The sequence below is a fragment of the Python bivittatus genome, unplaced genomic scaffold (genome assembly GCF_059951505.1).
Source record: "Python bivittatus isolate LINGU-HERP-01145 unplaced genomic scaffold, Pbiv_v1 ctg000780_np1212, whole genome shotgun sequence".
Classification (NCBI taxonomy): Eukaryota; Metazoa; Chordata; class Lepidosauria; order Squamata; family Pythonidae; genus Python; species Python bivittatus.
The window spans coordinates 757,132-779,386 of NW_028277108.1; the positions used below are offsets into that span (position 1 = coordinate 757,132).

The 22,255-nt window shown below is 36.2% G+C and overlaps 1 protein-coding gene across 2 annotated transcripts in view; it reads right to left on the reverse strand.

Moving 5' to 3' along the window:
* Positions 1 to 758: 758 nt before the first annotated feature.
* Positions 759 to 22,255, reverse strand: part of LOC103053046 (heparan sulfate glucosamine 3-O-sulfotransferase 1-like) — an 89,395-nt gene continuing 67,898 nt past the window's right edge. For both annotated transcript variants that reach the window (XM_007424377.3, XM_088129002.1), the window contains one exon: positions 759 to 2,942. In XM_007424377.3, the coding sequence (XP_007424439.1) occupies positions 1,890 to 2,816 (927 nt within the window). In that variant the 5' untranslated portion in view covers positions 2,817 to 2,942 and the 3' untranslated portion in view covers positions 759 to 1,889. The remainder of the gene's footprint in view (positions 2,943 to 22,255) is intronic.

Consider the following 22,255-nt stretch of genomic DNA (forward strand, 5'->3'; position numbering starts at 1 on the left):
AAGAATGGATGCACTATCCCCATCTCGCTCCAGCCAGAGATCATCTATGAGTGCAAGTGATTTTGTATGTGTTCTGTACAGAGAGTACCAAATCGAGTTCTTTTGATCCAGAGGCAATTTGGTATATAAAGATAATATTAACAGCTGATTGATTTACTTTGCAGAATGACAGCTTCCATTTTAATTTTTTTCCAAATTTGAAAAAATGAAAATCGTATTTTTAATAGGTCTGGTAGGGCATACAATGTCATGTCTCCATATCTTTGGATACACTGCTGTCCACGGGGGGTTACATTGTGTACCTGTAATGTGACAGCCTCCTGTCTCTAAGTGAGGTATCTTTCTTATTTATCAGAACAAAGTATAGCAATGGGTTCAAATTATAAGGATGGCGATTTCAATTAAATATTGAAAATATGTGAAGAGTACAAGCTGTTTAAATATCTCAGGGATCTCTCATCTATTTCAGTTTTTTAAGAACCCTCTAGATAAAGGCCACCCATCAGAAACCCTACAGTACTGGATTTTTTATATTGGCTGGGGATTGAACTATGTGAATTTTAAAGTACCTTCCAACTCTACAATTTTATGTCCTACAAGAAATTAGTATCCACTTCTGCTTGCTTGATTGCTAACCAAATGTCTTCATTTGTCAAAAATGTGTGATGATGGTATGTGTTTATACTCAAGCTACAAATTCCCCAGAGATGTTGAATATGAAAAGAATAGATGACTGTTACACTGTCAAGTAAAAATGTATTATAAACAAATCCTAATGCATTCATGTAGATTTTATAGTTTTATAGATAAATCAGAAACCCATACTTGATTATTTTGAATATTGTGTGTATAGTATACAGTACCACATGAAGTTACTATGCACTTGAATACATCTGGTCTTCAAATAGATATTACAAAAATTATTCTACACTTTGGAGAGCAGGCAATTTTTTTTCCCATAAATGTGCCAAATTAATTATATAAACTATTGGAACAAGTGATTACAAAATACAAACAAGACTAATAATTATGCATTTATGAAGGGTATTTTTAAATAGGTGGCTCATACAATTTATATGATTAATCATATAATCATAATTTATATGACTATATGATTACATTATTCATATGATGTATAAGATTACAGCCTATAAATTCCTGATGTCTACTGGGTAAAGTGGGGTTACTTTAGAGCCCTCTTACTTCAATTGGGAATATTAAAAGTGTAATAATTGTTAATTGTTTCAAACATATGTGAATAATAAATGTGTTACTGATTACAAATACCCTACACAGAGGGACCCATAACATAAACCAAAACTGTAACTGTTTAAACTCACTTTTGATACTCATTTAAATGGCATATACTTTACAGTTCTCATTTCACTGAATAAATAAAATGATATAATGGAACCACTAAGTTGTCTTTTCTTCTAATATATAATTATTTTACAGTATGAAAAGATCTAAAAATCAGTCCCACTGACATGGAGCTGGATAGAAAAATAACAGCAGCCAACAAAACCTGAAAGTAGAATAATACCATTTCAGCAACACATTTTTAAAGCATCGGTTAAGGTGGTTTTCTGTGAAGCTTCTTTTGTTCATAAACCTCAGTAAAAACAGACTATGTAAGTGTAGTTCTGACATAACTCCGCTGAAGTCAGGGGACGTGAGCTGGTGCAAAGAAGTTCATTCCAGTAATTAAAAGCCAAAGTTAAACCTATCTTCCTTGGGCACACGAATGCATGCCTAGACTTTCTCCCAAGGAGGAAAATAATCATCTTCATATCAAAATGAATGTAACCCGGAATTTAACAGGAAGAACTTGAAAATAATTTATCTGAGGACTATTTAAAAGGAAACCCTTTTCTTCAAAATCAAAATTACTAATGCCAGTCAAAAGAATGATTAATCATTCTATAAAATTTTGCATTGTGCTCTCTGAAGTAGGAGTAAAGTTGCTCTAAGACAGTACTGTTGACCACAGGATGCGGACGCCCTTTTGATTCATGCAAACATCTCTCTCTTCCATCGCTCCTAATGCAATAGAACCCCTTGGTCTGGTTAAAATAAAAATTTGAAGACAAAATTCTGGAAGGCAGGTTAAGGAATCTTTCCACTTTTTGCAGTTCAGGAAGAGGGTCTCTGATCAAAGTATTCCCATCAACTATGTGAATCTGATCCAAATGGAAATGTTTAAGCCATCTCCCCATATGGATGTCATACAGACTTCTCTGGATAGCCTTGTATTTGGTATTAAGTGCTCCATTTTTTATAACAATGTCTTCAAAGAGCTGAACAGGCTTGTGGTTCTCCAGTCTATTGTAATAGACTTGGGTATAATCAGAGATAACTCTCTCTGTGGGGTCTCTTAGAATAAGCAGCAGTTTAATAGAGCTATTCATATCATGAATCCTTTCGGGAGCCTGTGGTGAGGTAAAATAGCCTGGTGTTTTCTCAATAGTTATTTGATTTTCATATGAAAATGGCATCAGGCTTCTATACCAGTCTATTCCTTTAACGTAATTTTCATCCCAGTCAAAAAAATGAACTTCAGTAGCTGCTACCACAATGTTTGGGTGAACATCCAACATTTCCAGTAAGGCCCTGGTCCCTCCTTTACGAACACCAATGATAATTGTCTGAGGTATTTGTCTGCTAGTGCCAGGAGGTCTCACTTGTGCTAAATAGTGTTCACTTTTATTGCTGAACAAGACTTGCGACTTCAGCGTCTCCATGAGGGCCCCATTATCAACGGGAGCAGCGTGAGCAGGAGTCAGCAGAAGGTATGCTGACACTAGTAGAAAGGCCATGTGGAGAGGAAGGAGCAATCAGTGCAAAATGCTGTTGTGCTTGGCTGATGAAACATGGAACGCGTTTCCCTTGGAGGAAGCAGATGTTGGGGTTGGGGCCAAAGCAGCAGAGGATTTCTCAGGCATCTGGGGATTGGGAAAAGAAGAAGGACAATATAGCATCAGTATCTATTTCCCTGTTCAGATTAGCCAAAGACTCACATACAAAACCTCACATATCTCTGAACAAAGTAACAGGGGAAAACCGTAGAACTAATTAAGTTATTCATCTGCAAGTTTTCAAAGCAAATGAGATTTTAATTTTAATTCTGTTTCTAAACAGAGTGACCTAATGGAAAACAAGCCAATGCCCCAAATTGCATCTGTCCCAATACACACACACACAGAGACACAAAAACCTCAGGAAATAAGCACAACAAAACACCAACAGATATTATAAATTATTTATTGGAAATCTATACATATATGAATACCCATCATGCTCTTTCTTTTTGGAGTAAGCAAAGTTATGCAAAGCACAGAAAGGTTGCAGGAAACGTAAGGAAAAGAAATCTTACTAAATCTATTTTACTGCAACACCATCAGCAATACTTTTCTATCCTTGCAAACCATCATCCCTTCCACTATGTCTATGCACAGTGTAAGTTAGCTTTCACGTGGTCAAAAGTGAACAACCTATAGTAGACCAGGCCAGTACCAAATCCAGAAACTGATGGAAAATATGTATCTTACTCAAAAGATAATTGCTTGTTGTTCTTCATATAAAGCCAGTAGGCTAAAGAGGTACAAAACAGTTGAAAATACAGTCGTGTGAAAAAAAAAGTACACCCTCTTTGAGTTCTATGGTTTTACGTATCAGGACATAATAAAAATCATCTGGTCCTTAGCAGTTCTCAAAAGTAGGTAAATACAACAACACATGACATATTACACCATGTCATCATTTATTTTACAAAAAGAAAGCCAAAATGGAGAAGCCATCTGTGAAAAAACTAAGTACACCTTATGATTCAATAGCTTGTAGAACCGCCTTTAGCAGCAATAACTTGAAGGAATCATTTTCTGTATGACTTTATCAGTCTCTTACATCGTTGTGGAGGAATTTTGGCCCACTCTTCTTTACAACATTGCTTCAGTTCATTGAGGTTTGCGGGCATTTGCTTATGCACAGCTCTCTTGAGGTCCCGCCACATCATTTCAATCGGGTTGAGGTCTGGACTTCGATTGGGCCATTGTAAGACCTTGATTCTTTTCTTTTTCAGCCATTCTGTTGTAGATTTGCTGGTATGCTTGGGATCATTGTCCTGTTGCATGACCCAATGTCGGCCAAGCTTTAGCTGTTTGACAGATGGCCTCACATTTGACTCTAGAATACTTTGGTATACAGAGGAGTTCATGGTCGACTCAATGACTGTAAGGTGCCCAGGTCCTGTGGCTGCAAAACAAGCCCAAATCATCACCCCTCCACCACTGTGCTTGATGGTTGGTATGAGATATTTGTGCTGATATGCTGTGTTTGGTTTTCGCCAAACGTGGCACTGTGCATTATGGCCAAACATCTCCACTTTGGTCTCGTCTGTCCAAAGGACAGTGTTCCAGAAGTCTTGTGATTTGTTCAGAAGCAACTTTGCAAGCCTAAGCCCTGCTGCCATGTTTTTTAAGAGAGAAGAGGCTTTCTCCTGGCCACCCTTCCAAACAAACCATACTTGTTCAGTCTTTTTCTAATTGTACAGTCATGAACTTTAACATTTAACATGCTAACTGAGGCCTGTAGAGTGTGAGATGTAACTCTTGAATTTTTTGCAATTTCTCTGAGCATTGCACAGTCTGACCTTGGGGTAAATTTGCTAGGACATCCACTCCTGGGAAGATTAGCAACTGTCTTGAATGTTTTCCACTTGTGAATAATCTTCCTCGCTGTAGAATGATGGACTCTAAATTGTTTGGAAATGGCCTTATAACCCTTCCCAGATTGATGGGCAGCAACAATTGCTTCTCTAAGATAATTGCTGAGGTCTTTACTCTTTGGCATTGTGTTAACACACACCTCAATACTTGAGACCAGCAAACTCCTAAAACTTTGGCTTTTATAGAGGTAGTCACACTTGCTGATGATCAATTGATCAAGGGCATTTGATTAGCAGCACCTGGCTGCTACTTAGCCTCTTCATACCTATGGAAGCAGTAAATTTCATACCTATGGAAGTTTTTCACACATGGCTTCTCCATTTTGGCTTTATTTTTGTAAAATAAATGATGACATGATGTAATATGTCATGTGTTGTTGTTCATCTGAGGTTGTATTTACCTACTTTTGAGAACTGATAAGGACCAGATGATTTTTATTATGTCCTGATACGTAAAACCATAGAACTCAAAGAGGGTGTACTTTCTTTTTCACACAACTGTAATTCATTATACACAAAGCTTGTATTTGATACCCAGCCGTTACTGGAATTCTTTTATATTGGCTCCTTAGCTTTTCTATAATAAAACTATCTTATCAAAAGCTCGTGGATCTTCTGTACCTATTTAATTAGCATGTTGGGAAAAGCCTGGCAGAACACTTTGTTTTTTTCATCTTTAAGCTTCCCACCTTTTTCTTACTTCATCCAACCTCAATTTATTCAGCTTTCCTCTTCCTCTATATATTTATTTTGCAATTTGATCCCCATGCAATTATCTCTATGTGACCAAGGCACTACAATAGACTTCTTTCATACTGGTCATTCACTTTTTAGGCAAAAGCATATTCTTATAAGCAGGCATTTTCACATCTTTTTTGGGAAAAAAAAAATTCCCATAGGACCCACTGCCTTTCTAACAGCATTTGCATAAAATGCTTAAATGTCTTAAAATTTCTCCATTTTTAATAAATGTTCTACACAGATCCACAAGTTCATCTATTTGCTGTAGGCATTTAGGCATAAATAATTTGCAAATGCTCACTTATTGACAATAAGCTTGGTCTTTAATGTATTAATTTTCAGATCCATGCTCCTCAATGCATCATACAATCTATTTAACTGTCTCTACAAATCATTTGGGTTCTCTGGTAACAACACAGCTTCATCTGCATAAAAAAGTACACAAATATTCATATCCCCGAATGATATATCTCTAATGCAGTGTTTCTCAACCTTGGCAACCATGGCTGGCTGGGGAATTCTGGGAGCTGAAGTCCACACATCTTAAAGTTGCCAAGGTTGAGAAACGCTGCTCTAATGTCATCACAAGCATTCCTTATATATTTCTCATAAATATATAAATAAATACCTTAAACAACTAAAAGGACATCACATATAGTTGTCTTATTCCTAATGCCTGGACCATTTATGAAGCATTCCATTTATTCCTACACATGCTTTTCTTTCATTTTACACTCCCCTTTTCACATTCCACAATCCACCTTCAACTCCCTATTGGCACAAAATAGTCAATAATCAGCCTATTCCCTTTATCTTAGGTTTCTTTTAAATAAACAGATTGCACAGTAAACTTCCTTTCCAACATTGATATATTTTCCAATGACCTGCTGAAGACAAAAATCTAGTCTGCACCCCTCCTGCTCAGCATAAAGCCACAATACACTTCCCAAATTTTGCCCATTATGCCTTTTTGCGCCATTTTTAACAGAATTTTCAACAGTACAATTTCAGGCACCCTTAATAAACGAATGCCCTTATTATCTTTTGCATTTAGTCTTGGTACCTTTCTATTTTTATAGGGGAACAATAATAGCGTTCTTCCAACTATCAGGCACAGGTACAGGCTTCAAATGCTAAGCAACTGTAGAACCACTTTGCAAGTACACTACATCTCAAGTTATACCACCACACCTGCAGCCAAATCTTTCTGAAGATTCTCAGAGCAATTATGATTTTCTCTTCAACATTTTTTTCTTGTACATTTATGTTTATAATAATCATTTCAATCCAACTCTGACATACCACTGCCACTCCCAAACATCTTAGACTCCCATTAGTATATTTTCCGTGGTACTTTGTAACATAATTCTTTTCCCTCTGTTGCAAGCAGTTTCCATATTCTGTTTCCTTAGGTTCACTTTCCATTCATTCTATTGGAAAAAATAGTCTATTTCCTCATAAGTGTTCATACAGGATTTATATTTTCTCTTCCTGTGGTTCTTCTACTTTCATACTTGTTTCTTTTTCTTTTCTCTTCTATGTTCATTTTTCCTCAAGGTCCACTCTTGATACTACCAAATAATGTGTCTCCCATTCAGAAAACCCCACCACCTTTGAATTCTACATTCATTTTCTCAATCTTTGATCATTAAAATCAAATCAAATCAATCATGCTTTTCAATTCATTCTGTCACAGATACCCATGAAAAGACTTGTGCTTAAGCTACAGACTTTTCCTAAGCAGATCCTTCTAGTCACCAAGAGTCCTGATGTACAAGATATGATCAAGAATTCTCAGTATAACAAGGTGATACTTTTCAGGCAAATAAGGATCTATAATAATGTTCCTTTTTAATTAAAGTGCTTTTCACTTTGGAGAATGAATTTTTATCCTGATAGTTTTGAAAGCATTTATTGTGTGGCATGAGGGGATGGCTGCTCTTCAAATGTAATGTTCTGTTGCAAAGAAACAAGTTACGTTGTTCTTTGCATTCCACCAGGAATTTGCAAATGCATCATTTATGCAATTTATCATGTAACCCGAACTTGGGCATTTGAACCTTTTATAGATTTACTTGTTTTCTAATTATTTTATTATCATTTTATTTTACTGTAAATTATGGATGTGTTCAATTTGTGTTTTATGCTTTTGTAGGTCTTGTGAGTTTGACTTGTAAAGTTATGAACACCTGAATGTCAAGACAACCGTCTTTAAATTACTGAGCTGTGGTCCATTGTTCATTTCTCCTATTATTTTCAACCTCTGTGATAATTAAAGTTAACACTGCAAGTGAAGTTCAATGGATCTAGGCCCCCCAGGAGAATATAACTATTATTGGTACTGTATATAGGTAGTTTTTAGAAGTTTCTTCATGTGTTAGGTCACAGGCTCAGAGAATAAGCCCTACACAAGATGTCAACCCAAAGAATCCCTCATCTATTATTTTGGGAAGGTTACATTTTCAATTTCAGTAGGTCAGGTTGAAACTGCAATTCTGTTGATGGTGTGAAGCAAATGATAAAATAGCAATAGGTAAAAGCTAACTTGGTTTCAACCACCTGAACGACAGCGTATAGATAATGTCAACCTGTCAAACAGGGAATCTTTTGTCAGTGCAGCTTGAAAATTTGTATATTTATAGAAAAATAAAAGGCATATTTGAAATGGAAACAAAAGCTATGTATATGTACACGTATGTGTGTTTTAAATGACAATTTCTAAAGAAGGATGACAGTGTTCCTGAAAACAATGCTCAGTCATTGACTTTAACTATAAATAAGATCTAATATCAGGAAGATTCACAAGTTTTAATTAATATAATTGAAAGAAATAATTACATATGAGAAAACAGTTCCCTTTTGATATATGGCATTAGGAAAACAACCACAGTTATTAAAATCATTATTTTTACTACAATAAAGAATATTTTAATTCCACTCCACAGGTTTTAACCTGCATTTTAGAAATACTGGACGAATTACGTATCACCATGAATGTTAATAAAAATGTCCAGTCATCACAAGAAAGTTCAGAAAGTTGACTTGCAAATACTAAACCATGATTCTTTAAAGTAAGACTTGATCTTTACTAAGTGTTCCCTTCACACGCACCCAAAAGCTTCTGATGTGATGAAGTCATAAAGCTGATACCACCAGTGAAAGCTAGAAAGGGCCAGTCATGTGGGTCTCTTTCACCTATTCTCCTACCTCCTAACATCAGGATTATATTCTTACAGTTTCCTCAGTGAATGTCTGTAACAGTTCACACTCACAATATATTATACCAAATATTTGTATTCTAATGAGTTTCTCTTATTTGATTACTAATGTTCAACAATTCTAGAAGAGCCAGGGTAGTGTAATGATTAAAGTGTTAGATTTTGATGGAAGATTGCTCTTGACCCTAGAGTGACATCAGATCAGTTTTTCAGCAGTACTACTGTTGTGAAGATAAAATCAGGGAGACCTTTATGTATGCACGCTTGACCTCCAGGAGAAGAGGCAGGCAATAAACACCATTATAAATACAGTATATGGTAGTTCTTCGGCTTAGAAGAAGACATGTTGTTGTGCAGCTCATCTGTGGACACAGAGGTGGCTCTGCAGTCCTAGTCTGGAAGTGCAGAGTCTAGCACAATGGGGGTATTGGAAGTCCATTGTTGTAGTAACTGTGGGTGTTATTCTGTAACACTGCTCAGTTTTTGGCTGCATCTGTCTTCAAAGCCAGTGAAGGCTTCATAGCACAGAGCTCATCAGCAGGTTCTGTCAGCAAATGCAGTTTCTAGTTCCCTTGGCTGGATGTTACAGTGGCATAGGGTTTTTTTCACAGTGCTTGTAGTGCTTGCGTGGTCAACCTCGAGGTCTCTTCCCAGACTCCAGTACACTATAGAGCAACTGGCGAAGCCTATGGTGGTCATCCATTCTGATGACATGTCCTACTCACAGTATCTGGGCTCTGATAATCAGGGACTCAATGCTGGTGGACTTCACGCGATCCAAGATCTCCAGGTTGGAGACACGGCCTTGCCAATGAATGCTGAGGATGGAGTGGAGAGTGCGCATGTGAAATTTCTCCAGTTGTTTGATGTGCCTTCGGTACAGAGTCTAGGACTAACATCCATATGGGAGAGAAGGGATAACCACAACTCTGTAGACTTTCAGCTTTGCACAGATACAGATGTTGTGTTGATTGTGCACTCTAGTACACAGCTACCCGAGTGCCTGGCTGGCCCTGCTGACCCTGGAGTCAATTTCTGTGCAACGACCCATAGCTTGAGCTGATGCTTCCCAAGTATTTGAAGCTGTTTACATTTGTTAGCTAGGTGTCGTCAACAGTGATTTTTGTTTCTATGGGATTGGTATTTGGCACAGGCTGGTAAACTACTTCAGTCTTGCTTAGGCTGATAGTCAGGCCAAAGAGCATAGCAGTGTCTGAGAATTTGTTCAGCATCAACTGTAGATCACTATCTTTGTGTGCCAGGAGTGTAAGTATAATAAAATACTTACAACGTAGGATGTAACCATATTCACATAGATAATCTGTCTACTTGAATATTTATTTGAGATATTTATATGGCTGCCCATATTATATAAACAAAGCTAAGCAGCTAACAAACACACAAATAACAATAACACAAGCTTAAAACTCTAAAACCATCAGCACTATAACAGTACCCTCTCAAAAAACACAAAAAATGCTGGGCTCGCTTGCCATCCTGGCCGAACGCCTGTGAGAAGAGCCACGTCTTAATGATCATCCAGAACGCAAAGAGGTAGGGCCTCCATGTCTCAAGGGGGAGTTTAGACACTCCTGGCCAAATTTATCTTTGTCATGTTTAACTTTCTACCATAGAATACACAGTGATCAAACCCTACATATAGGGATGTGCTCTAAGGTTTAAATTTTAAGTCTTTTCCTTCCATGTTTCTAAGTCAATGGATATAGATAGTCCTCGTTTAGCGACTGCCTCAGACAGCGACTATTCGTAGTTATGATGGTGATGGAAAAGTAACTTTGCGACCAATGCCCACATTTATGACCTTCACAGGTCTGTAAAACAAAAGAAAGCTGAAGTAAGATTGTAAGCACAGTCATGGTTTCATTTAGCTGGTCCCAATTGTGGTTACTAAATATAACTACCTGTAATTGTCTTTTCTTTTCAAGGTTGTGGGAAGCATCTGGTTTATGTGGACATAACTAGTCTTGATCCTGCTAACTGCTGGTTCTTGTCCTCCAGACATTCATATTGCTTTCGTTTTTGTGTGCCATTTTATAAATAACCAGTTTTTTTTCCATTTATATTCCTGCTGTAAGCAGATAGCATATAGCACCATAAGTACCTATGTTGCTCACAGTGCAGCATGCCCTCCTTCTAATGGTATATCCACCTTTCCTTCATTGTATCAAAGTTCCTTTTAACTGTGCCACTTAACATGCTTTTGCACTTAACTGACAAGTTATCATTTATTTTTACTGGCCCCCAAATATTCTGCACATGCCATTCCAAAGTCAATAGGAGAAACTAAAAACCAACTTCACTCCTAGTGATTACTGATGGCAGAAAAGAAAATCTGAAGTTCGTATATAAGTGGTTCAGACTAAGAACAAATACATTCCTACTTAGGCTGTCTACTACCACAGTTCATTGTGCAACTGTCAAGATCTAACATCTATATAGATGGTAGTAAGTGGCCTGTGTGCACTTTCATAGAATAACATAATACAATTGAGGGCTAAAGTGTAGGAACCTCTAATCAAATGAATCCCTAAATGAACTGAAGCTGACAAAACTGCTACATGGCATGAAGTTACACATGACAAAGATCAATTTGGCCAAGGCTGCCTCAGCTTTTGCATATAGCTGAACCAAACAGTATTTCAATACAGTAGTTTGCTCCTATTCCCTGACCTCCGCTTCTCCATTATATTAGACTGTGTCTGAATGAACACACGAATCTTCCTCCATTTTCATGGTTACTTATGGTTCTTCACTCTCCAGCTCATCCTCATCACATTCTTCTTCTCTTCAAAGTTTCTAAAACAGACTAAAGTGTAGCAAAAACACCCGTCTCATTCCCTGACCAGCAAAATTACTGCTTAGTTCTCTCCCCCACTCTGCTTTTTTGGGATTCAAATTAATATCCATACAGACTACACACTTGCATATTTATTTTTAAAAAAAGTAAGTTACCTACTATGCTACTATGCTTACATGTGGTAACCATGAAAGAAAGTGTGTATGTGTATGTGTGTGTGCGTGTATCTATACCTATATCTATCTATATATCCCTTGCTCTAGAGAGATCTAGTACGTTTGCAGAATCTCTGATTGTTCTATATGGCAGAAATTTCTGCCAAAATAAAATGTTGCCCAGAAATATATTACAAAGGATAATCAAATTCAAAATATATTACAGAACTGAAACCTAAATGTATCAAAGTTGCCTTTGGGAGCAATTCCATTGGAGCAACATTCCAAGTTCAGTCTAAGAAATTGATTGATTTTGATGAAGCTTGGAGGTGTTAGCTCATATGGTTATACTATAATTGGTCAATAAACCTAAAGAGGGTTTAAATGATACACAGAGTAGATAATTGGGAAATATTATCTAAATAATATCTGCATTTTGTGATCTTTGTGGAATTAAATGCACACATTTAGAAACATTATGAACAACTTTGCATAATGAAAACTATGGATTTGAAATCGCAACACTTCATTTTTCCTATCTCATAGAGCATTTGCAATAGCTTCATGGTGCATAATTTAAAAATTAGTTCTGTTCTTTCTTCCCCAACTCCCCTGTACAGCATCAAAATTATAGCACCCTATTACAAGTTATGTTTTTCTATTATTTGGCTATGTTGGTTGCTTAGTAACAAAATGATATGACATGCATTAGGCAAAAAGAAAAAAAGGCAGCAGCTTATTAGGAAATTAAGGCTCCTGAATGAAGAATCTAAAGTTATTTTAAATAACAGGCAAAATTTGAGTCAAAATATTTATAAGAATAAAGTCTAAGAAGTGATCTGAAGTCATTTAATATTATAGACTAGAAGAGCTATCTATGGTTTAAACATATTCTGGAAGACAGCTTTGGAATATATTATAATTCTTACTGTTTCAGGTCAAAATTTGTTAACCTCTAATTTATTGGTACTTTTTTTTTCTTTGCTCATCAGCTGGCTCTCAGATTAAAGCCAAGAAGCACTGGTTATAAATTGGATAAATATGCCAATTTTTAACAGTGTTACCCTGAATTCCACTCCTATGAATGCATCCCTCCTAACTGGAGACATAATGTTATAGATCTTGGCACCTTATCTGCATTCATAATTGGGACTCATACATAGTTCACAGAACTGGATTTAACCACCCCTCCTAACTCTCTCTTTCCTTCTCAGATACAAAAGAAAAAACCTGCAAAATTATAGTTCAGCTACTTTGCTTGTTTGTCCCAATCACCACTTTTACAAAGGGACACAGAAAACTGCATTTTTCAACTTATGTGAATTCAGACCAATATTTTATCTAATTCTACTGTACCCAGCTAATATCTGTATTTTATAATGTATTATTTGCCTCTTATAATGCAATAACATTTGGAAAAAAATAGGAGTGGATAAAGTACTTCACTATAACCCTGTAAATGCAAATGATAACATATTAAAAGGAAAAAACACTAAAAAATCTAAATATTAAAATTAAGTAGATTATAAAGCTACTTTATATGTAAAAGTAGATATCTTGCCTATCTATCTTAATAATACTACTTAATAAATAAATACTTAATAAATACTAAGTTGCTAGGCAAGATTATCCATCCATCCACCCACCCACCCACCCACAGTATCTTGTTGGGATCTGTAAGCGTAAGATATATCAGAAGACAGAAAACAAAACACAGCACAGAAGGCTGCAATTTGTATTTTTGGCCCATAGAAGGCATTAAGGAAAAAAAAGCTGTGTATTAGCTAAAAATGAAAGAGATAATTTCCTGGGTAAAGCAACAGCAGCTAAAAGAAATTTTGCAACTCTCCTGGAGATGTTAGGGCTCCAGTACAACTGTGAGATAGAAATGAAATCATGCTCAGAATAGGTGGAACTTTTATTAACAAGCAGAGTTTTAAGGGTAGGATGCAGGCTGTGGCAGAAGACATCAAAGGAATACATGGGCTAGCATTTCAAATTCCTCCAGGTCCCAAGGCAAATTCACTCTGCAGAAGGCATATTGTTATGCTTTCCCTCCAAAATTGCTCACTGAAGTAAGCCTAAGGAAAACATACTGCACTATGTTGAGCAAGTAACATTATTATCAAATAACATTTAATAACACTGAAAAGGTAGTTTCCTGATCTGAAAGGTTTCCTATTTCTCTCTGCTCTCATTCTCCCTGCTCTACCTGGAAAGCTCTGTCAAACACCTACTGCTGGATTGGGGCTCTAGTTCTTGGTAACCCCTGGGCCAGGAGGGTTTTGCTTGAGAAACCACTTTGGGGTAAATCATTCTGGATTCTTGCTTTCCAGAAAGAGGACATTTTATGAGGAAGGATCATGGCAACCAGGGGCTGCTAGAAAAGGGAAGCTTGGGAAATAAATAGAGCCAGCATATGTGGACCCATATGATTCCAAGGAGATCATCCTGGTTTCTAACTAAGTGTTAGTACTCTTAGGAAACTGGACTGGATAATATCTAGGGGCTTTAAATTCTTGTATTCACATACCTGAGAGCTCCTCAACATTTGGGATATAGATTTAGTTTTAAAAAGTTTTATCACATCAGGTCTTTTCTGGCCTCCTTTGACATTGAAGAAACCCAGTATGGCCTCAGATTATTAGTCTTATCAGAAATAGATTTAATTGGTTCCTGAGGGTTGAACTACTATGTCAAGATATGCCCACTGAGTTCATTCACATAGATATTGAAAAGGACAGGGTGCGGGTGGGGAAAGGCAACCTTGTTTCACTCCTTTCTGGATTGAGATATCTGCTGATTTTAAAACAATGAGGGCAACATAAAGGAAGTGGGAGTAACAGTGCTTGTATTTCTCTGCTAGAAACTGCAGGATAGTACACTGGTCCACAGTTGATCTGCCCTCCCTAAAATAGGCTTCTTCATCAATTAGGAATTTCTCCTGTTCTCATCAATCCAGAAGTTTATAAAACAGAAAGAAGCATGCATTTCATTTTCTTGGAATGCTTAAGAGACTAATTGGATGGTAATTGGAAGGGTCCACCCTTTCTTAAAAACAATTCCAGTAATAGAACAATTCCAGTCTTCAGGCATTTGGAATGTGTTATTAATATCTGTGAATAAAGAGGACAAAGGCGGACCCCACCAATTAATTTTTAACAATTTGGTAGGTATTAGATCACTCCTGGAGACATTCCCATTTTTTAACTGATTGATTAGCTTGACAATTTCCAAATGAGAAACTGGTGACCAGGGAGGAATACTGTTTAAAAATGTAAGTTGAGACAAAAAGTTGGTAGGAGAGAGCTTGTACAGCCTGCTATAAAACTCTTCTCACCTCTTGGGAAGAATCTTAGTTTCTGGCCGATCTCTCCTATTGCTTGAGATGCTTGCAGTTATCTTCCAAAAGAGAAAGGTATTTCTATCTTTTGTGGCTTAAAACAGTCATTCCTAATTCCTAACAATATTCCTAATATTTGCTTCTTTTTAAAATTAATTTTATAGCTTCTTTTAAGATCAAATAGTTGATTCTTAATAATGGGGCAATTGCTGGACTTATAACATTTGAAAGTTGTCACTAAATGTGGCCTGGCTTGCATGCAATCCTAGCCAAACCAGAGTTTCTACCTGAGATGGGAGGCTATGCTCATAAGATGCTGATGTGTTGATTATGAACTTTTAAGGTTGTTTATCAGAGTATTACATATGGCTAAAACTTCTGCAGGGTTAGAGCTCTCAGTCTGGAGTTCATGAAGCTCAAGAGACTTCTCTGGGGCAAGAAATAATTGCTTTGTTCTAGTGGTCTTTTCAGACCATCTAATCATAGAAATGGTTAAACCTGTATCATTGTTCCTAACTCAGGTGGGACTGTACAAAGAGGTCAGGTGGTGCTAAGACTCAGATGAACTAATAGTGGTGAATGGCTGCTATCCAACTTTAAATGGAACTACCAGATTAAAAAGGCCATATAAGGTTGAGACACAGTAGTTTGTGCTGCATCCTCAGATCCCCCAATAGGTGAGTTCACTGTTAAGGTCACTGTTTGCTACTTCAATTAATATACAGAGCCTAAATTTTCTAGCGCTGTACAAAAAGGGCCAACTTGCTATGTTAACACCCTGATCCTTGGAGTAACATGGGTGACCTCCAGGATGGTCTTTATGAAGGGAAATATGACTACTGAAATAAGAAGAGAGAGCCTTATTGTTAGTATCAACTCTGGCATTAAAGTTGCCTGCTGATATAAGACCAGCATTTGGGATAGACAGTCCTCCAGTTTATCCCATCCAACATTCATTAAAGAAAGCAACCTGCAAAGGGGAAGGTAGACATTTATAATTAAAATATTGAGTCCAGCTAAATTGTCCCTGGAAACTAATGCTGTGTGCTCACATGACTCCAGCTGTGTGATTGGGGATAGCAGATTATTTGATATGAGTGTACAAATGCCTCCTTAGGTGCCATTCCTAGTAGTACAAAGACAGCATTATGGGAGTGACATTTTCATCTAACATGTTTCAGTGATATGATTCTATGTTAGGTCTAATACTTCCCATACCAACCAAAATGCAGTGGCAAATTCTAACATCTGATATCATAAATGGGATTATGTTGCTTTGAAAATAAAGTGAATCCATATTCCTGGATCTACATCATCCAATAATCTGGAATTTCAAAAGGAATAGAATTCTCCATAGAATTGTTTTGGGCGAGAATATTAGGCTCTGAAAATAATTTAAACAAGGTTGTACTATTATCTCCTCAGTTAAAATGCCCAGAATGATCATGAAATGGAGAAAACATCTAAAGACGACAGTAATGAGTGATTTCAATTATTAACATACAGACTGAATAAATGCATATGCTGTCCGTGACAAAATAGTACAATCTCTAGATAACTTTTATGATTTAGGACAGTTGGTCATGGAACTGATTAAAGGAGAGGTGACTGCCAATTTAATCTTAGGTAGCGCCTAAGATGTGCGTGTAGTTAGCTCAATTATAAACAATGTTCATAGTGTTAAATTTAGTTTATATTTACATATACAGTAAATCTGATTTAAAAAGGAAAAAAATCCCCCCAAATGGATGCAATACTAAAAAAATAGAAGGAAAAAGGGAAAGTAAGAATGGCAATGATACAAAAAGATCTAAGTCACCATCATGGTTAACAAACACGGACAAGAAAGCTACTGGAGAAATGAGAACAAAATGGAATGCAGTGAGACAATTAAAGATTTTGATAGCATAATTAATAATACTAAGAACAACACAAATAATTCTTTTATAAATACGTTATAAGCAGGAAATTTGCCAGGAATGACAGGGCAATTAAGAGAACTCTTCTGTAGGTAAAGAGACTGCAGAGAAGTAAATGAATTATTTGTACACGTCTTCAGTGGAGATGATGGAGGAAAAAATGTCTGTGCCTGAAGGGAGTTTTAAAGAGCTAAGGTAAATAGAAAATAAAATCACTGGATCTAGATAATTTGGAAATTCTTACTCAGATGTAACATACTCTAATCTAAGCTCAGCCTTTCACTTCCAAAGGCCAATACGGTACCAAGATCCAGAATATAACAGACTGATTAGCTTTATTTTGGTTCTAGAAAACTGAAGGAAAGTGTTGTTAATAAGAATCAGATATAGAATGGCAAGGCAGCTGAATTAAAACAAATCTAGTATGGCAAATCAGTTAAGTTGTTAGATGGGACTAAGGAGACCCAGGTTCCAATCCATCCTCAGCCACAGAATCTTCTGGCAGTCTCCAGCACAACCAATATTTGTAGGGTTGTTGTTAATGGAATAAAATGGAGCTTCCCATATTATCTGCCTTGAGCTCCTAGAGAAAAGGCAAGATGTAACTCTAACAAATCTAAGTTACATTTTAGAACTTTCCAAAGAGATAGTTAATCTTTTTGAGCATGAAAAACAAGACTTGTATCACCTTATACTAACTAATTTTATTATAACATAACCTTTTTGGGTCATAGTCCATTTCATTGAATGTATGGAGTATGTCCTGAGGGAGGGATATATAATAAGTACACAGTTGTTGGGAGGAGAAAGGAAAAGCAAAATGTTTAGGAGAAAGGTCAGAAAGATATAATTACTTTAAAGATGGGAAATCAACTTAAATAGTGACCACAGATGAATGAGAATAAAAACCTTGTTTTCTGGGAAATCACCATGTCAGCCTATTGCAGTAAAAACCAAGAATCCTATGGCATCTCAGAGATCAATAAATCTATTGTTACATATCATCCTGAGAAACAAGTAGATTTTTGCTGTGGGAGGGAAAGGAGAGACGAAGGAAGAATGCAAATGGAAAATAAAAAATTAAAAAACGCAAAAAACTGATGTTATAGAGATGGTCTTGAATAATCCTCAGGTATAGTTTAATAAGGAGCCTCGTTCTATGTTTAATCCATGAGAAACAGTACTAAAGCTTTTAATTAATTTCTGCTCAGCCATTAAGTGAATTACTGCCACCTTATTCATTTGTTAAATTTCTAACCTGTCTTTCCTCTAAGAATCTTTATTCCCCCGATTTTGCAGATGATGTTGAACATTTATAGATGGCGCTAAAGAAAGGTACAATAAATACATAGGAACACATATATCCACATACAAACATCACTCCAGACATGACTATTTGGAATCTGAAGACACACAGGCCATAATAGATAATATCACAGAGAAAATGAAGTGGTAAACTTCAGCAGAAAATGTCTCCCGTGAAGTTACTAGCTAATGCTTGTGTTAATGAAGAAGCAGTTTCATTTCCATTAAGAGCTTGGACTCATGAACTTCAAGAAACAAAAGGAATTGGGGAGGAAAAGCACCCCAGCTACTAGAGGTCTATAAATATGAGTAATAAAGCAATTGCTGTTGGCCTCAGGCTATCTTCTCACCTGGTACACAGAAAAGGATAGATTAAAAAGCAAAGCCATGGAAGGTTAACATAAACTGTAAGTATATTAAATGGTTGGCAGGTGATGTATCTAGATAGGCATTTTAAAAAAGATTATTTTCCTGTGGCTAGAATTACTTTTTTTCTAATTCCTATTTCTGATAACTTTAGTAGAAAATTCCCTGATGAAAGTATGGCTTTGAGGTGTATTTCCTCATTCTCTCTGCCATCTCTCCCAAAGTTATGCAGCAAACTCCTTAGAACATGCATATATATATATCAGCTGATTTCCCAAACAAATTACAAAAAACAGACCATTATTGTAATTGTTTGAACGTGGAATCTCCCTTATACTAATAATATTCTAGTAAAGCTAAACTGGTAGATTAAGTGCTCTAAATTATATCAGTTTCATAACATCTACTTCATTGTGGCTAAATGGGAAAAACATATACATCTACAAAAGCATCAACCACAAATATTTTGTTTTCTAGCTGATTCTGAATGTAAGAGAATTGGGGAAAAATAATATATATTATGAAGAAAAATAACTCTCTCGATAATGCAGAAAATCCCTTACTATAGTAAGTTGTTAGTGTGTTGATCCTTTCTTTGGCCTAGCAGCTTTAATGCTAGCACAAGTCTTGCTAGTATTCAGTAAACCCTAAGTGCAGCTATATTCATCTTGTATCATCTGGTTGTGCTCCCATATCTTTCCTTGTATAAAATTTGGAAATCTGTATTATGTATTAGGCATAAAGTATAGGTAGGATAGTTGCTTGGAAGATGTTGCTACAGTTTTACTGGATTTCAGGATCTATAGGTAGTCCTCAGGTTATGATCATTCATTCAGCAACTATTCAGAATTACAGTGGTGCTGAATGAATGGTACTTATGTCCAGTCCTCAGAGTTCCGGCTGTTGCGGTGTCCCTGCAGTCATGTTTTCTGACATTCCCTGCTGGCTTCCCACAAGCAAAGTCAATGGGGAAGCCGGCAGGAAGTCAGAAGTCACGATCACATGAGGTCTTTGCTTAATGACCCATGCGGTCCTCAGGTTACGATGGCAACTGGGACTGCTGGAATTGCTGTCATTAAGCAACGTAGTCACATGGCATTGTGCTTTATGATGGTGTCGCTTAGCAATGGAAATTCCAGTCCCAACTGTCATCATAACCTGAGGACTACCGGTATGCTTTTTTTCCTGTTTTCATTAAATCTCTCCTATGTAGGTGAGAATATCATTATAGCAGAGGCTTCACCAATTTGGGTTCACTGAGATACTGCTGCCTACAATCCCTCCATCCCCAGACAGAATGGCTGGGGATGGTACTCTTCTAGGCAATTCTTGGATGTTTCTAAATTGGAGAAAGCAAAAATGGCACTCATTTCTCCTGGAAGAACTACCCAAAGTGCACAACTCAACTATTCAGTATATTCTTAAAATGAAGTTTTTGAATTCTTAGGGGCATAAAAATTTTTATTTGGATGATTTGCTGACCATCTAGTTAAATACATTGGCTTTCTCAGTTACAGTGATTAGAAATGGCTTTTTGTCTAGCAAAGAGAGATAAAATGTCTAGACAAAACCAGGCCAAATGCTGATAATTTGAAAAGTAGTCATAGATATTTTGATCCATTTATTTTTGTACATATTTTCAGTCTAATAAGCAAAATGAACAGATGGATAAGAGAATGCATAAAGCAAAATAAAATTTGTATCTGGTGTAATTAAATGGGTGCATTTCTTTCTTTGATAGCAAGGTGCTTTACCCTGAAACAATGTAAAGCTGATCATTTTAGTTTACAGATTCAGCATGCCATTTTCTGCCTTTTATCTATTCTATACTACAATTAAAACAAACAGATGTGTACATATGATGGAACAGTTATTTTGACAACTACCATGGTATAAAAATGCCTAAGGCTGGCACAGCTTACTTTAGTCATTAATATGGTTTCAAGTTCTAGTAACATTATGCATACCATCCAATTTGGAATATGTTAAGTGTGAAAAGTTCTTAATATGTATTAGAAAATAATATTACAGAGCTCAACATCTTGAGAACAGTGAAAAGAAACCCAGTTCTGCTGCTAGCAAGTAACATTAAAAGTATTGCCTAACTTTCTTCTTCATTTTTAAAATTAAAATTTTCAAATTAATAAGAAAAATATTGTATGCACTGTAACTTATAATTGTTTGCAGATTTCAATATATTGTCCTGTTCTGGCAACTTGAGATGAGGTTTACATAGTTCAGCAAGACTGCCAATAATAATAATGATGATGATGATGATGATGTCTCTTCAAAGATGGGGGGTGGGGGTGGAAATAGCCTTGGTTCTCAGCTACTTTACTTTTCAACATGATTCCTACACTCCAGATTTTTTTAAGCCCAAAGGTGAGGCTAGCATAATACTGTTGACTTGGCCCATCTTTAGTACCTGGTGATTGATGGATGCCTCATTCCTTTCTCTAATGAGATCCATGGACTATTGGCAAACCTTTACATTTGTGTTCCATGGAACTGCAGTGGAAGAACATTTTCTTCTTAAACTAGACTTGATGTTTCCACAGAGATTTTGCTGATTGGATTTTTCTCTGAAGAGAACTCTTGTCTATCAGTCAACTGTCAGCTTTAACTGACTAAGATTAAGTAGTTGCTGAGTTGCTGATACATACCACATATGGAGTGCAACTGAATGGACAAGAGGATACATGGGACTTTAAAAATAAAGTCCAAATGTTTTTGATACAGTGCCATTACCCATAAATCTCTCTACATGAGGAAACAAGAAGGGTTAATATAAAGGAATGACTAAGATTTTTTTTTTTTTTATAAATCCTATGAATTTTGTGTTGAGTTGCTTTAAGTAGCATATGGTAAAATCCATCATCAGAATATTTAATTATTTTTTTAAAGTATGGAATTAAATGAAAACACTATGAACCATATCTATGTCTTATATAGTACGTGGTGTTATGAAAATGAAACGCATGAAGAAAGAGTTTTTAATATAGTTTTACTAGCTTGGTTCACATATTGTGAGGCTACAATGTGGTTCTTTGGCTTAGTGTGGTTTAGTCTAATGTGTAAATTAGGCCATTATGGCTTGTTGAACAAATCACAATTAAAACATGTTATGGATTAGAATAATCTCTTAATTTAAGCATTTTATGTTTCTTGTTTGAATATCCATTAAAAACTGTGGTCATATTTAGCACCCAAATAAATGTGAGAGACCAAATGTTTAATTCCTCAGAATTATTCATGTTAAAATGCAGAGCTTGTTCTGAAACAAATGAAGCAGGACATGAAGCTTTCAAAAATAATGCTAAAAAGCAATTCCTCTAATTTGGCACATGTGTTGATCTACAGTTTCAAAAACCTACATGATCGATGCTTGAGGATGGTGAATTGGAATTGGAGGGCGCTACACTGGAAAAACTTATGTTTTAAAAAAACCCATCCTATTCTGTAATTATTTACATACAATTTCTAGACATTGTAGGAGAGCAAATTTTATTAAAAGGCATAAGCTTTCATGAGCTGCAGATCACTTCATCAGATGCTTACATAAATTGTAATCAGTCTAACTGCTTCTGATGAAGCTCATGAAAGCTTATGTCTTTTAATAAAATGTGTTAGTTGGAAAAGGTGCTACCAGACTCGGTATGATTTATAC